Source organism: Cetorhinus maximus, chromosome 12 (assembly GCF_964194155.1).
Source record: "Cetorhinus maximus chromosome 12, sCetMax3.hap1.1, whole genome shotgun sequence".
NCBI lineage: Eukaryota > Metazoa > Chordata > Chondrichthyes > Lamniformes > Cetorhinidae > Cetorhinus > Cetorhinus maximus.
In genome coordinates this window covers 63,117,172-63,134,630 of record NC_135890.1, presented here as the reverse complement: position 1 = coordinate 63,134,630, position 17,459 = coordinate 63,117,172, and the positions used below count along the sequence as shown (strand labels likewise).

The 17,459-nt window shown below is 42.7% G+C and overlaps 1 protein-coding gene across 1 annotated transcript in view; it reads right to left on the bottom strand.

Moving 5' to 3' along the window:
* The window catches only part of LOC144687519 (mitochondrial 10-formyltetrahydrofolate dehydrogenase-like), a 129,947-nt gene that overhangs the window by 18,937 nt on the left and 93,551 nt on the right, over window positions 1-17,459 (bottom strand). The window contains exons 18-20 of the mRNA XM_078553760.1: window positions 13,985-14,084; window positions 13,748-13,846; window positions 13,480-13,645 (exon numbers count right to left, since the gene is read on the bottom strand). Of these exons, the coding sequence (XP_078409886.1) occupies window positions 13,480-13,645; window positions 13,748-13,846; window positions 13,985-14,084 (365 nt within the window). The remainder of the gene's footprint in view (window positions 1-13,479; window positions 13,646-13,747; window positions 13,847-13,984; window positions 14,085-17,459) is intronic.

Below are 17,459 nucleotides of genomic sequence, written 5' to 3'. Positions count from 1 at the left end.
AGACGAGACTTCCATCTACAGCTAGACAATATAGATTGTACCTGAACTCATTTCCCTTTCCCAGGTCACAGGACTCGATGTCTCGTCCAGCCTGTTCCTCACCACTTTCTAGGAAATCTAAACTCAATTTTTGATTGATTATTAATCAATTTTTGATCAACAAAGTGATGACTATCACTGTTAGATTCTTATATGGTGTTCTTTATCTACTAACTGCCCATTGATGCAATTTGTCAAAATTTGGATTTTAATTTCAAAAAGTGAAAAAGTTGAAGTTTGATTCATTAAAATATTTTTTCACAACATTGAACAGTTTGTTCATTACAAAGGACAAAGAACAAAGAAAAGTACAGCACAGGAACAGGCCCTTCGGCCCTCCAAGCCTGCGCCGATCATATTGCCCGTCAACTAAAACATTTTGCACTTCCGGCGGTCCGTATCCCTCTAATCCCATCCTATTCATATATTTGTCAAGCTGCCTCTTAAGCACCACCATCGTACCTGCTTCCATCACCTCCTCTGGCAACGAATTCCAGACACTCACTACCCTCTGCGTAAAAAAACTTGCCCCGCACATCTCCTCTATAGTTTTCTCTTCTCACCTTAAATCTATGTCCCCTAATAATTGACTCTTCCACCCTGGGAAAAATCTTCTGACTATCTACTCTGTCCATGCCACTCACAATTTTGTAAACTTCTATCAAGTTGCCCCTCAATCTCCGTCGCTCTAGTGAGAACAATCCAAGCTTCTCCAACCTCTCCTCATAGCTAATAACCTCCAGACCAGGCAGCAACCTGGTAAACCTCCTCTGCACCCTCTCCAACGCCTCCACATCCTTCTGGTAATGTGGTGACCAGAATTGCACGCAATATTCCAAGTGTGGCCTAACCAAGGTTCTATACAGCTGCAGCATGACTTCTCAGCTTTTATACTCAATACCCCTGCCAATGAAGGCAATTACTATAGATTTTGTTTTGTATCCTTTGTGTATCTTGATTAGCCATTGTGAATAAACTGCCTCCAGACCTCATTTGACACCAAGACCACTTACACATTGCTCCTCTCACTAGCCCTCAACAGCAGCAGCCCCATCATTAACCAGTTGCAGCTTCATCATTAACCAGTAGCAGCCCTATCAGCCCCCATCATTAACCAGCAGCAGCCCATCATTAACCAGTAGCAGCTCCATCATTAACCAGTAGCAGCTTCATCATTAACCAGTAGCAGTCCCCATTATTAACCAGTAGCAGCTCCATCATTAACCAGTAGCAGCTCCATCATTAACCAGTAGCAACCCCCATCATTAACCAGTAGCAACCGCATCACTAACCAGTAGCAGCCCCCATCATTAACCAGTAGCAGCCCCGTCATTAACCAGTAGTAGCCCCATCATTAATATTTAACCTTTATTTAGCTGGCTTTATGGGTAGAAGGAATAGAAAAGGATTTAAGACTGTAGTGAGGATTGTGTACACGAGCCCTGGTAGTAGCTGTAAAGTACCAGCTTGTCTATAAACGCTGAGATTAGACAAGCAGAGGCAAAGTGGTTTTAATGGAGGATTTTAACTTTTGCATTTTGATTGGGATAAACAGATGAACACATCAGGAACGGAATGAAATTTTTGAAAGTCCCCAAGATTGTTTCAGAAAACTATGGGCTGGATTTTATGGCCCCCATGGACAGCTTCGTAGTGGGGGAGGTAGGGCGGTGCCATGCGATGGGCATCATTCCCGGTACATATCCATCCACTCTGCCACAGTTTTACTACTGGCAGGGATGCCGTTTGGAGGCCCACCTGCCCATGGGTGAATCCCCTTCTATATCAAATTAATGATCACTGAAGGACTCCTGCCACTGCTGGGATTTAACCTACAGTGGCCAGTCAAGAAGGGCACTTCCTTTATGGGTCCCCTGTGCCCATCGGAGGCCTCTCCAAGGCCTTGCCATTCCACTGTTTCCCGTCCCACCCCCCAAAATGTCCACCCCAGCCTGTCTGTCTGCCTTGGCGAGATCCCAGACTTTCCCTATAGTCCAGGATCCAATGCTGAACACCTTCATCAACACCTTCCCACATCGACCACGATTAACTCCAGGGAGGGAAGGTAGTGGTCAAACTTCTTGCCCTGTCACCAATTGAAGGCCTTTGGTGGACATCTAATGACCACTTAAGGGCCTCATGCTGCTGCCGTTAGTATTAACTCAGCTGTGAATGAGTCTGTCACCATGCTGGGAGGATGACAAGTAAACCTGTGTGGGCTGTTTGTCGTATCTCGAGAGGGGTGGGCCTCCTTCAATGGCACCCAGGCATCAGGAAAGGGAGCTGCCTTCCGAGAGTCATCCCCCTGCCCTTGCTGTCTATCCCCTACCCGTGACCTGCCTCCCGCCATTATTAATCTCTGGTCTGGGTCACTCAGTGATCCTGGGCCTCTGGTGGGTGTCTTCTGACAGCAGCCACCAGTGATGCTGCTGAGCAAAAGAGCTGCTGGCTCTTGGTGGGTGTGACACCCCCTCCCCCCAGTGTCCTGATCCTGTGGTAGGCTTGCCAGTGGCCTCTCAGCTGCCTGATTAACTCATGGTTCAGCGGGACTTCCCCAAAGGAGGCAATGTGGGTTTCTCATCAGCTCTCCAGCCAGCAGGCAAGACCCCCGTTGCCTCCACAAGATTCTGCCCAGAGTCTTTCCATGGCAAACTGGGTACATCTATTAATGGGAAATTGGAAGGTGTTCAAAAAAGATGAGTAACATCCAACTCAAAACGTTAACTCTGTTTCCCTCTCCACAGTTCCAGCCAGACCTGCTGAGTACTTCCAGCATTTTGTTTTTATTTAACATGACACAGAATCAGTTTATAGCCCTAAAGAGCAAGAGTTCTATTTGCCAAAAAAAGACAACCGTGGACAATTGAAGACATAACAGACAACATAAAACTAAAAAAGAAAGCATACAAAAATCCAAAAAGAAAAAATGGCACAGATCCTGGTGTATGAGAAAGGTACAAAGAATAAAAAACAAAACAAATAGGAAGCTATGAAAAGAGAGCATGAAAAGAAACTTAGAAGGGACATCAAAATCAATACTAAAAACAATTTATATGGGAAAAGAGAGTGGTCAAATGCAATGTGTGAATGTAGAAAACTGATAATGGTGATGTTGTCAATGATAATAAAGGCATGAAGACATACTGAATTATTTTGTATCAGTATTTACAGTAGAGCAAGGGGTCAGCATGCCAGAAATCCCACAGAACTAATGTTGAATCAGGGACAGGAACTCACCAAGAGTAACCTAAGCAAGATAACAGTAATAGAGAAATTAATGGCACTAAAAAGAGACAAATTCCCAGGACCTGACGGATTCCTATGGTTTTAAAGGAAGTAGGTGAGAACATTGCAGATACCCTGACTATAATCTTCCAAAGCTCTCTCAATTCAGAAATTTTCCAATTCTGGAAAATTGCTCATATCATTCTGCTACGTAAGAAAGGTGAGAGAGGGAAACCAGACAATTATAGACTATTTAGCTTAATGACTGCAGTCAGGAAATTGCTGTAGTTTATAATTAAAGATAGGGTGACTGAAAACCTTGAAAATTTTCAGCTAATCAGTGAGAGACAGCATGAATTTATAAAGGGTAGGTCATGCTAAACAAATCTAATTACATTTTTTGAAGAGGTGACTAAAGTAGTGGGCAGAGGTATATTTATATGGACTTCCAGAGGCATTTTGGTGAAGTCCCTCATAAGAGACTGTTAACTAAAACTGAAGCTCACTGGGATATGGGTTTCACATAAACCAACGCTCATGAGAGTACAGGTTCCACACACACTGACTGGCACTGGAGTACAGGTTCCACATACACCGACTCTCACGGGGGTACAGGTTCCACATACACTGACTCTCACTGGGGTACAGGTTCCACACACACTGTCTCTCACTGGGGCATGGATTCCACACACACTGACTCTCACTGGGGCATGGATTCCACACACACACTGACTCTCACTGGGGTACAGGTTCCACATACATTGGGTCGGATTGAAGGACACGCCCCCTTTTTACAGCACTAGCTACTGTAAACCAGGTAAGTTAAAGGTCCCATTGAAATTGACAGGCCAGGGAGAAGTTAGTCGGTGGGTTGGGGGAGCCCCTGGGGGTGGGTGTCGGGAGTGTGGGGGAAGTCCCATGGGGGGGTTGGTCTGGGTGTTTACAATAGTTACCCAGAAGTAACAAGAGGTTTTAATGCTGCTAACCTTTTCTGGGTAACTGTGTAACACAGCCAGAACTATCCGAAATTTACAATTTAAGTAACATTTTTGGATGATTCCCAGTGCAGGGCAATTGCCCAAAGGAAGATTGCACTTCTGGGCAATTGCCGTGCAAACCCTTACCCGTGAAGTTCCGAGAGGTATTCCCCATCGCATCTTTGGGGGTACCCCTGCCCCAACCTAATGCTGGGAAGCTCAGAAGTTACTGCCCACTGACTCTTTCTGGGGCAAGGGTTCCACATACATCACAGTTGTTTGAACAGGCTAATGGATTTCTGGGCTCTCAGCCAAGCTTCATTAAGCATTCTTGGCTAGGGACCAGACATGCATTAGATTACTGAAACATCTGGGTCCCAGGGAAAACACTGCTTGATTGACAGTTCTGGCTCTCTGATCTACGCTGTCAATTGAACAATGTTTGTTTACACAACATAAAGAAGTTTCAAGTGCTTGCAGTTTCCGCTATTGACACTTTTATTGGCTTTCATAGAATTGAAAGCAAATTACTGACCTGGTTAAGAAATCTGTTCAGCAGTAAGAGACAGAGTTGGGATTATGGACAGGTAATCTAATTGGCAGGATGTGACTAATGCTGCCCGGAAAGCATCAGTATTGTGGCCCCAACTCTTCACTGTATTCATTAATGACTTAGATGATAGTATAAAAAAAACACACATCCAAATTTGTCAATGACACAAAGATACATGGGGCAGAATTTTTCACTCGGCATCCAGGCACGTGCCCAACCCACTCAAGTGTGAAATAGCACGTGATGACATCGGGCGAGTGTCCTGTCATCACTGCGCACTTTCGGTCTGCGGGCATGCACAAGAGTCAGAAGTGTGCCTGCCGACAATTAAGAGGCTTATTAAGGCCATTAAAGTAGTAATTAACTGAGATTTTTCATTGTCTGTCCAACGCTACGATGGGCGGGCAAGCAAATCGGCCAGGCAGCCTTTGCATTTATCAATAAACCTCATCCAAGGGTGGGATGAGGTTTCCGATATGAATTTTAAAAAAATGTTTGGACAGAATTTTCATCATCCATATGTTCGGGTGACTGATTCTGATGCGTGGGCATTTTTTCCCGGTTTTTAAAATCTTTATTTTTTGCATTTAACTTCTTCAGCTCCCTGAGGTAGCCCTCTGCCTTCAGGGAGTTTTAATTCCGCGCTCCCCCACGCCCGCACTGACTTCAACGCTAGCTCTCCCACCGCTTCCGCCCCAGCAGTACTGAGCCTTTCAGTGCGCCTTTCATGTTGGCTGGCCTTCAGTTGGCCAGCAAGCGTGAAATCGTGGTTGGGGGCCGATCGCAGTCGGGGGTCAGTTCCCCAGCTGCTCTGTGACCCGCCGATCGCGGCGCCCACTGAACTAAAAATCCTGTCCATGATTTTAATCAGTGTAGATTAAAGCATTAAATTACAATAGGCTTTGATAGATTAAGTTAATAGGCAAAACTCTAGCAAGTGAATTACAATATAAAATTGTAAGAAATTCGGGTCTTGAATAAACAGATATTTTATGCATAATATAACATGCCCTAAAAAGCTTTTGAAAAAGGCAGCAATTTTTAAACAGTCTGTGGAAACAGGCAGGGTCACTTAGTTCAGACTGCCATGTTGACATTCCCAAGTTGTTAAGATGGCATCCTGTTCCCTCCTTTTCCATGCAAGTGTTTAGAAAGGGCCAGGATATGACCCTCAGCAGGACGTAAACCAAAAAGCTGACCTCGAGTAGGGTGACGAACAGGGTGAAGTGGTAACCACCCTGATGTTTGGAGTACCTGTCCTGTATCCATTGGTCAGAATAGTTAGATAGACGATTGACACTGGGTAAGCTGCCAACCTTTAATATATATATGTATAAATATATATATCATATATATATAAAATATAAAAATAAATATAAATTATATATATATGTATATAAAATATATTTTATATATATATATATATATACACACACACAGAGGTGTTATACTGGGGAGATACCGCGGGTGTCCTGGTGAGGTGGCAATACTCTTTGGCAGCTGCTTTCATTCAGATAGATGGGGAGGAGGAGGAAGACTGGGGCAAGATTCCCCTACCATTTCAACTAGAAGGCAGAATGCTGTTGCCACAAGCTGCTGAGATCAACACATGCTACAAATTCAGGGTTCTTTAGTGCAGCCTTGGCAAACTGAGTGCAGCTGACTGAGTGATGACTTGGAGTTTGGTGAGAGGGGAGTTTTAACTGTTAATTTTGTTCTTAAATTTGCTCTTAAAATCTAATCTAGTCTGTAATTAGCAGTAACTAAAAAATGTTGTGTAAGCAGGCTAAGTTCTTCTTTTCTTGCAGTTTAGACAGGGTAAACTCACTCTCAGCTGTAGGAGCTGAGTAGTTAATTAGCTAACTGGTTGAATCTGGTTACTGTAGCCCCAGTTCAGTTTACTATAAATTCAGGGCTCTTTAGTGCAGCCAAAGCAAATGGAGTGCAGCTGACTAACTAAGTGAAGAATTGGAGTTTGGTGAGGGGAGTTCAGTGAAGGGGGAGAAGGAGATGTCCTCTTTCTATCTTCCTTGCCCCATAGAAATTGGTTCTTGCTCTACTACAGGGAAAGGAGCTAGCTGTTTGGTGAGTATCTGGTAAGTGGGTAAGTTCTATTCTATCACTAAAGTTTAAAATAGTAAACGATTTGGTGGTAAAATTAATAAAATATATTTTTAAAAATAAATAAGTGAATCATATAATTAAGAAATTATTTAAAACACATTAAGGATGGCAGGACAGGTGTTATGTCAAGGCTGCCGCATGTGGGAGCTTTTGGATAACATTGTGATCCAGGGCAAACACGTCTGCAGTAAGTGTTTGCGGCTTGAGGAACTTCAGCTCAGAGTCAATGAGCTGGAGGCTGAACTTCTGACTCTGCAACACATCAGGGAGGGGGGGAAGTTAACTGGATGCTTTATACCAGGAGGCAGTCATGCCATTTAGGATAGGGTCTTCTGATTTGGTCAGTGGCCAGGGACAGGAAGGTATGACTGCTAGTGAGGGAACCCAGAGGGCAGGAGTGTGAGACTCTGCATTTGTCAAATAGGTTTGAAGTTCTCTCAGCTTGTTTGGATGAGAGCAGGGGCTGCAGGGTGGATGAGAAAACTGACCATGGTGCCACGGTACAGGAAGCCATCCAAGTTGGGGGAGCAAAAAGGAACATAGTCGTAGTAGGAGACAGTATACTGAGGGGGTTGACACTGGTCTTTGTAGCAAAGAGCGAGAGTCCAGACGGCTTTGTTGCCTGTTCGGTGTCAGGGTTCGGGACATTTGCTCACGGCTGGAGAGGAACTTGCAATGGGAGGGTGAGAATCCAGTGGTCGTGGTCCATGCAGGTACCAACGACATAGGCAGGATGAGGAAGGAGGCTCTGCATAGTCAGTATGATGAGCTAGGCACAAAATTAAGAAGCAGAACCTCAAAGGTAATAATTTTTGGATTATTATCTGAGCCACATGCAAATTGGCACGGGACAATTAAGATTAGAGAAATGAATGAGTGCCTCAAAGACTGGTGTGGGAGAAGTGAGCTATGGTTTGTGGGGCACTAGCACCAGTAATGGGGAAAGTGGGATCTGTACCTGAATTGTGCTGGTGTCCTTGTGAGCCACCTAACTAGGGACATGGAGAGGGTTTTTTAAACTGGATAGTGGGGGCAAGGGATCAAATTTGGGAAGATGTGGTAAACCAAAGGGCAGAGACAAGGCAAGAGAGAGAGAGAGGTATTAATATAGGAAATGATAAATAGACTGTGACAGGAAGGGACAGAGGATACAAATCTAAGAGTAAATCAGCAGATAAGGCTAGATGCTACAAAAATAGTAAAAGGACAAAACCAAAGGCTCTGTATTTAAATGCATGTAGCATTCGAAACAAAACAGATGAACTGATAGTGCAAATAGTAATAAATATGAACTGATCGCCATTACAGAGACATGGCTACAGGATGACATAGATTGGGTCCTGAATATTGAAGGGTATGTGACATTTAGGAAGGGCAGGAAGTTAGGAAAAGGTGTAGGGGTGGCTCTGTTAATTAATTATGCGATTAGCACATTAGAGAGGGATGACCTAAGTTCAGGAAACCAGGATGTAAAAGCAGTTTGGGTTGAGATGAGGAATGATAAAGGCAAGAAGTCACTTGTGGGAGTGGTGTACAGGTCCCCTAATTGTAACTACACTGTAGGACAGAGTATAAAAAAAGAGGTAATTGCAGCTTGCCAGAAAGGTACAGCAATAATCATGAGGGATTTTAATCTACATATAAACTGGAAAAATCAGATGGACAAAGGTAGCATAGATGAAGAGTTCATTGAATGTTTTCAGGATTGTTTCTTAGAATAGCACGTTCTGGAGCCAACCAGAGAGCAGGCTATACTAGACCTGGTATTGAGCAATGAGATAGGATTAATTGATAAGCACCCCTAGGTCTTAGTGAAAGCATCCCTAGGTAGCAGCGATCATAAAATGATTGAATTTTACATTCATTTTGAGGGAGAAATGAGTGTATCCAAGACTAGTATTTTAAAGTTAAATAAGGGCAAGGATGAGGGCATGAAAGCAGAGCTAGCTAAAGTGAACTGGCAAATGACGTTAAGGGTTATGTCAATAGAAGTTCAGTGGCAAATATTTAAAGGGATATTTCAGAATACACAGAATATATACATTCCAATAAGAAAGAAAAATTTCAAGGGGCAGGCCCACCATCCATGGTTAACTAAAAAAGTTAAAGACAGTATCAAACTTAAAATAAAAGCATATAATTATGCAAAGAAGGGTTGCAGGTCAGAAGATTGGAAAGAATATAAAGAACAGCAGAGAATGACAAAAAGGTTAATAAGGAGGGAAAAATTAGAATATGAGAGAAAGCTAGCTAGTAATATTTAAATAAGAAAAGTTAACAAAATGAGCATTGGTCCTATAGAAAGTGCGCCTGGGGAATTGACAATGGAAAGTAGGGAGATGGCAGATGAATTAAACAGGTATTTTGCTTTGGTCTTCACTATAGAGGACACAAGTAACATCCTGAAAATAGCTGTAAATCAGGAAATGGAAGGGAGGAAGGAACTCGGGAAAATTACAATCACCAGGCAAGTGGTATTGAGCATACTGTTGGGCCTACAGGCTGACAAATCCCCAGGTCCGGACGGACATAGAACCATAGAAAAGTTACAGCACAGAAGGAGGACATTCGGCCCATCTTGTCCATGCCAGCCCAAGGACACCCAGGTGCCCTTTCTAATCCCACCTTCCTGCACCCGGCCCAGAGCCCTGCAGCTTACAGTACAGATCCAGGTACTTTTTAAAAGAGTTTAAAGTTTCTGCCTCTACCACCAACTTGGGCAGCGAATCCCAGACACCCACTACCCTCTGTGTAAAAAAAAGTTCTTTCTCATGTCCCCCCTACACCTTCTGCCACTTATCTTGAATCTATGGAAGGGTCATGAGGACTCGAAACGTCAACTCTTGAAGGGTCATGAGGACTCGAAACGTCAACTCTTTTCTTCTCCGCCGATGCTGCCAGATCTGCTGAGTTTTTCCAGGTAATTCTGTTTTTGTTTTGGATTTCCAGCATCCGCAGTTTTTTGTTTTTATCATTTGAATCTATGTCCCCTGGTTCTAGAATTCTCCATCAAGGGAAACAATTTTATCCTGTCCACTCTATCTATTCCCCTCATAATTTTGTACACCTCAATCAAGTCACCTCTCAGCCGCCTTTGCTCTAAGGAAAATAACCCCAACCTATCCAATCTCTCCTCGTAGCTACACTTTTCTAACCCTGGCAACGTTCTTGTAAACCTCCTCTGCACTCTCTCCAGATCTATTACGTCCTTCCTGTAATGTGGTGACCAGAACTGCACACAATACTCCAGTTGTGGCCTCACCAGTGTTTTATACAATTCCAACATTATATCCTTATTTTTATATTCTATACCTCTGGCATTCCATTTGCCTTCTTTACAACTTTGTCTACTTGAACTGCTGCCTTCAAGGACCTGTGTACTTGTACACCAAGATCTCTCGCTTCATCTACCTCTCTTAGTATATTCCCATTTGTTTTGTAATCCCTGTAACTGTTTGACCTCCCTAAATGTATGACCTCACACTTCTCTATGTTAAAATCCATCTGCCACTTTACCGCCCGCTCCACCAACTCATCTATATCGTTTTGGAGATTATGGCTATCCTCTACACTATCCACTACTCGGCCAATCTTTGTGTCATCTGCAAATTTCCTAACTGTGCCCCCCACGTTCACGTCCAAATCGTTAATATATAACAAAAACAGCAAGGGTCCCAACACCGAGCCCTGTGGAACACCACTTGAGACAACTTTCCATTCGCAAGGGCATCTATCGATCATTACCCTTTATTTCCTGTTACAAAGCCAACCTTTTATCCAGTTTTCCACATTACCCTGAATCCCATGGGCTTTTACTTTCCTGACCAATCTGCCATGTGGGACCTTGTCAAATGCCTTGCTAAAATTCATGTACACAGCATCCACTGCACTACCAACATCACCCTGAGGTCTTGAAAGAAGTGGTTAATGAGATAGTTGATGCATTGGTTTTAATTTTCCAAAATTCCCTAGATTCAAGGAAGATTCCATTAGCTTAGAAAATAGCAAATCTAACTCCTTTATTCAAAAATACAGGGAGACAGAATGCAGGAATCTATAGGTCAGTGAGCCAAACATCCGTCATAGGGAAAATGTTAGAAGCTACTATTAAAGATGTTATAGTAGGGCACTTAGAAAAATTCAAGGCAATCAGGCAGAATCAACAAGGTTTTGTAAAAGGGAAATCATGTTTAACCAATTTATTGAAGTTCTTTGAAGGGGTCATATGTGCTGTGGATAAAGGGAATCGGTGGATGTACTGTACTTAGATTTCCAGAAGGCATTTGATAAAGTGCCACATCAAAGGTTACTGCAGAAAATAAAAGCTCATGGTGTAGGGGGTAACACATTGGCATGGACAGAAGATTGGCTAGCTAACACGAAGCAGAGAGTTTGCAAAAATGGGACTTTTACTGGTTAGCAGGATGTGACGAGTGGTGTGCCACGGGGATCAGTGCTGGGACCTCAACTTCTTACAATTTATATAAATGACTTGGATGAAGGGACCGAAGGAATGGTTGCTAAATTTGCTGATGACACAAAAATAGGCAGGAAAGTAAATTGTGAAGAGGACGTAAGGAGGCTACAAAGTGATAGATAGGTTAAGTGAGTGGGCAAAGGTCTGGCAAATGGAGTATAACATAGGAAAATGTGAAATTGTTCATTTTGGCAGGAAGATTAAAAAAGATTATCTAAATGGTGAGAGATTGCAGAGCTCCGAGATTCAGAGGGATGTGGGTGTCCGAGTGCATGAATCACAAAAGGGTAGTATGCAGGTACAGCAGGTAATTAGGAAAGCTAATAGAATGTAATCATTTTTTGTGAGGGAAATTAATTACAAAAGTACAGAGGTTATGCTTCAGTTGTACAGGTCATTAGTGAGACCACAGCTGGAATACTGTGTACAGTACTGGTCTCCTTATTTAAGGAAAGATGTAAAAGCATTAGAAGCAGTTCAGAGTAGGTTTACTAGACTAATACCAGGAATGGGCGGGTTGTCTTATGAGGAGAGGCTGGGCAGGTTAGACTTGTATCCACTGGAGTTTAGAAGAGTAAGAGGTGACTTGATTGAAACATTTAAGATCCTGAGGGGTCTTGACAGGGTGGAGAGGATGTTTCCGCTTGTGGGAGAATTTAGAACTAGGGATCACTTTTTAAATATAAGGAGTTGCTCATTTAATACAGAGATGAGGAGAAATTTTTTCTCTCAGAGGGTTGTGAGTCTTTGGAACTCTACTTCCACTGCCTTTTGAGGAAGACAGTCTTTGAATATTTTTAAGGCAGAGCTAGATAGGTTCTTGATTAACAAGGGGGTGAAAGGTTATCAGGGGTAGGCAGGAATGTGTGGTTGAGGTTACATTCAGGTCAGCCATGATCTTATTGAATGGCGGAGCAGGCTCAAGGGGCAAAGTGGCCTACTCCTGCTCCTAATTCATATGTTTGTACATATGTTTGTATGTTCACTGTACATATGTTTGTATGTTCACTGTGCCAACTGTCCATCCAGCATCAACTGTCATGGATTGTATACTTTTTCTGTCTAATTAGTTAATGCATCATATCTAAACGGTGGTTCCTTAATAAACTATCTTAAAGTTACTTACAAATAGTTACTGTCTATCTTGGGTACCTGTGGCTCCAAATCCCAGAATCTTACAGGATAGATAGGATACTTTCCAAATGGGGACAAGTTAGAAAAGCTGGGGTGCAAAGAGACTTAGGGAATTAGGTACACAGATCATTAAAATGTCATGAATAGGTACAGAAAATAAATAAAGGCCAAGGGAATTATGGAAATAAGGGAGTAGAAAGTCATGTTTCAGATATACAAAGCCTTTGTTAGACCACACCGGGAGTTACTGTGAGCAGTTTTGGGCATCACAGCGCAGGAAGGATATATTGGCCATGGAGGGAGTAGCATAGATTTACAAGAATGATACCTGGATTCCAATGGTTAAACTACAAGGAGAGATTAAATAAACTAAGATTGTATCCTCTGGAATTTAGAAGGTTAAGGTGTGATTTGATTGAAGTTTTTGATATTAAGAGATGGGGGAAGAGCTGGTACGGATAGAGGGAAACTATTTCCACTGAAGCTATTTCAGAGGACTAGGAGGGAGAGTCTAAAAATTAGAGCCTTTCAGAAGTGAAATTAAGAAACACTTCTACACACAAAGGGTGGTAGAAGTTTGTAACTCTCTTCCACTAACAGCAATTGATGCTGGATCAGTTATCTAAGATTGATGGATTTTTATATCTATAGGGATATGGGGCGGAGGTGGGTATATGAAGTTAGGTCATAGATCAGCCATTATTTCACTGAATGGTGGTACAGGCTCAAGGGCTTAAATGGCCAAATCTTGTTCCTTTGCAGTACACATCCTCGGCTTTGTTGCATTCTATCACCTTTTAGTCCTCCAGCCTTTCCAATAGCATCTTCTGTGCCTGCCTTTGATTTCATTTGAAGTGAGTGTGAAAATGAGAGCACTAAACACTGTTCAACTGAACCACAAGAAAATTTACAGTTGTGTTTTCGATCCATTTCAATGGAGGGCTTCATACCAGGTTGTAAAACGGATTTTCCCCCATATACCAGCGTCGCTCCTTCCTTCACTCCAGTTTCACAATATTCAAGCAGCTTTTCCAGATGAGCTTTATGGTTTTGTGGTCCATGATCTGTTGACCTGTTCAAAGGATCACCAATTTTCATCTTCTTAATCTCTTCAACCTGTATGAAAATAGGATGGGAGGTACAATACAGGACCATATATGTGCATTTTCTCTTTCAGGCTGTAGAACACTGAACAAGAAGGATTTCAGGATGACTTACCACTCGCCGAACAAATTCATCATGGACAGACTCTTCAACAAACAAACGGCCAGCAGCAATGCAGTTCTCCCCCTTATTGAAATAGACCGCTCCCATTCCCTGAAGGGGAGCAAAGAGTAAGGATTACATGGACTAATGCTGTATTCGGTGAACAAGAACTGGGACCAGTCCTCATTTTCTGAAAGGCTAAGAAGACAGCAGAGTTGGAATGACTGGGATATCTCAGGCAGCACTCACCATTCTCACAGCCTTGTCAAGGTCACAGTCATTGAAGATGATGAGCGGTGATTTCCCACCCAGTTCCAAAGAGACCTTTTTCAGATTACTCACAGCACAGCTGTTAAACAGATGTTAAAGCTCAGTTATCGTCAGTCGTCCCCATCTAGTTTAACACTTTTCAACAATAACCATCTACTTCTGCAGGAGCCAATCCCGATTGAACGCAGATTCCTGTTACAATCTCAGTCACACTACTGAGAGGTGAAGCTGTATCAGAAATCTGTGTATAACTGCTCTCAGGTAGTAAAAATAAACCTTTACTTCCGCAAATTGTCATTGAATATTTACTGGATGATGGAACGTTGGTGGTTTCTGGAAGGCAAGAATCAAAGTATCCGATGTTTCTCTGTGTAGGGGGTGTTACAGTTCAGTTTAAAAAAAAAAAAGGCAAATTCCTAAAAAGATTTTACCCCCCACATGTTCCATTATGAGCCATTCTTGCTGGTGAATCATCAACTGTACCCTAGAGTACTATGAACCTACCTCTTTACCTACCTATTAAGATGACTGAGTCTGTCACAGAAGGTTGCCTTCGTTCTAAACTTTCAATTCTCTACCAATCTCCCTCCCCTAAGGGGGTTTTCCAATTCCGTGAGGTATCCTCACCAACTACCTTTACTGTCTTCTTCAGCTGCGCCTTCTGCGCCCATGACCCAGGTTACTGTTTATCCTTTCCACCACCATCATAAAGATACAAGAAAGAGTGAAAGATGAAAAAGGCCATTCTCCATCTTGTACATCGTTCTGAGCTACTCAATTTACAAGGAGCTTTAGCTGTTCTCCACATTTCTGTCTCTTTTCCAGCATTTGTCTTTTCACTTTTCTCATTCTGGTCTGAAGTTCTCTCTATTTGCATCTGTGTATCATTATCTTTCTGTGCACAATTGATATATCTCATGTTTACAGTTATTTTTCCCTCACAAAGACAGTGTTGCAGTGATCTATAGGCTCTGCACAGCAACCAAAAGAGTCAAGCACAATGTCACTGGTGTTATCATGAGTGAGGCAGTGGTTTAATTCTTCAAAGATCTCCAGGATTTTCCAAGAGCTCAGCATTGCTGAGAAAAGACACATATTGTTGAAGCTTTTCATATTGCACTCATCAGGACACTTCGCAAGAATACTAAATGTAAAGGAAACAAAAGTTTATACTTCATGAGAAGAGAGCGCTGATTGCTTGGCAAGTGGACTCTGATGGGTAGAGACATTGCCATGGAGAATGCAGCAGTTAACTGATGACTGACAGTTAACTGCCAAGCTTTGTTCAAATTCAAACCAGGCAGGTTGACTCTGATTGGTCAAGCCATTACCCCGGGGGAGTGAACCAGAAAATGGCTGTCACCTATTTTGTTTAGTTGTAACAGGCACAATGTGTACACTTTCTTTCTGTCTGCAGAGAACAGGGCCCTGTGTATTAATATATGTAGCTTCTAGCACGCGTAAGTGGTGCACACTACGAGCCCGACTGATAATTTTAAATTGGTTGTCAGCATAATTCTTAAAACACTCAGGATTGTTTAGCAAATGTTGTCCAATCGTGGAATCACATTTAAGGTTGGGCACTGTTTTGAGCTTTGCAAGCTTGGGCTGGTTGGCTACAGTTGGTGCCTTTTCTATTGTGAACAGCAGAAGAGACACGCTGTTTGATATAATCCGCCAGTCTTTGGGACATACGGTCTACATACCTACGGATCGTATCAAACAACATGTCCCTTCCGCTGTTCACAACAGGCGAGTTACCGACTGTACCTAACCAGCCCATGCTTGCAAAACTCAAAATTAAATATAGATATCTTTCACAAAACAAAAACAGAATTACCTGGAAAAACTCAGCAGGTTTGGCAGTGATTTCTTCTCCATCGATGCTGCCAGACCTGCTGAGTTTTTCCAGGTAATTCTGTTTTTGTTTTGGATTTACAGCATCCGCAGTAGCTTTTAGCTTATAGATATCTTTCACTGTTTCAGAATAATAAATCAGCTATTTAAATCTGAGATGAGGAGAAATTTCTTCACACAAATGGTTATGAGTCTTTGGAATTCACTGTCTCAGAGGGCTGTGGATGCCTAGTTGTCGAGTATATTCAAGAAAGGGATAGAGTTTTTTTTTGAATACTAAGGGAATCAAGGAATACCAGGATAGTGTGGGAAGGTGCAGTTAAAGTAGAACATCCAACATCTTGCTGAATAGCGGAGCAGGCTCCAGGGCTTGTATGGTCTACTTATGCTCCTAGAATGCTGGAAGTACACAGCAGGGATGTCAGATTGGAACAAAAAAGACATAAAGGCTTTGGGAACTGATCATTTATCTATTATCCTTTGTACTTCCAAAATATTGTTTTTATTTATAAGCATTTGGATTTTTTCTTTTTATTGTGTTCATGCAGCCCAACAGCACATCTATGCAGATCAACAGCATATCTGTGCATGACAAGAGTGCACCTGTGTGGGCCAGTGTTGGCTGATTTCATACCAGCACTAGCCAACAGCATGTCGATGCAGGCTCATGTGGGCTGATAGCTCATCTGCGTGGGTCTGTGTAGACCAACAACGTGCTTGTGCAGGACAAGAATCTGCTTATGCAGGTCTGTGCGGATTAACAAAGCATCCTGCAGGCCAGCAGTGTGCATGTGTGGGTTTTTTAAGTGCATGGCTCCTTTTGGTTTTTTTTAGCATGGCTGTGCACACGCCGATTTGTATGCAGCCTACACGTTAACTTTTGGGTTACGTGCAGCACAGTTGAGATTGCCTCAGCATAAAATCTCTAATGTACAAGTACCCAAACATGAAATCCATAGCGGTCGGGCTAGAAATCTACAGGAACGGGAATACATGATGAATGGTAGGACCCTGGGAAGTACCGAGGATCAGAGGGACCTTGATGTGTATGTCCACTGGTCCCTTAAGGTAGTGGGATAGGTAGATAAGGTAGTTAAGAAGGCATATGGGATACTTGCCTTTATTAGCTGAGGCGTAGAATATAAGAGCAGGGAGGTTATGCTGGAACTGTATAAAATGCTGGTTAGGCCACAGCTAGAGTATTGTGTGCAGTTCTGGAACCCGCATTATAGGAAGGATGTGATTACACTAGAGAGTGCAGAGGAGATTTACCAGGATGTTGCCTGGGCTGGAGAGTTTTAGTTATGAGGAGAGATTGGATAGACTGGGGTTATTTTCCCTGGAGCAGTGGAGGTTGAGGGGGGACATGATTGAGGTGTATAAAATTATGAGGGGCATAGATAGGGTAGACAGGAAGGAACTTTTCTCCTTGGTGGAGGGATCAATCACTAGAGGGCTCAGATTTAAGGTAAGGGGCAGGAGGATTAGAGGGGATGTGAGGAAGAATTTTTTCACCCAGAGGGTGGTGGTGCTGGAACTCACTGCCTGAAAGGGTGGTAGAGGCAGAAACCCTCATAACATTTAAGAAGTATTTGGA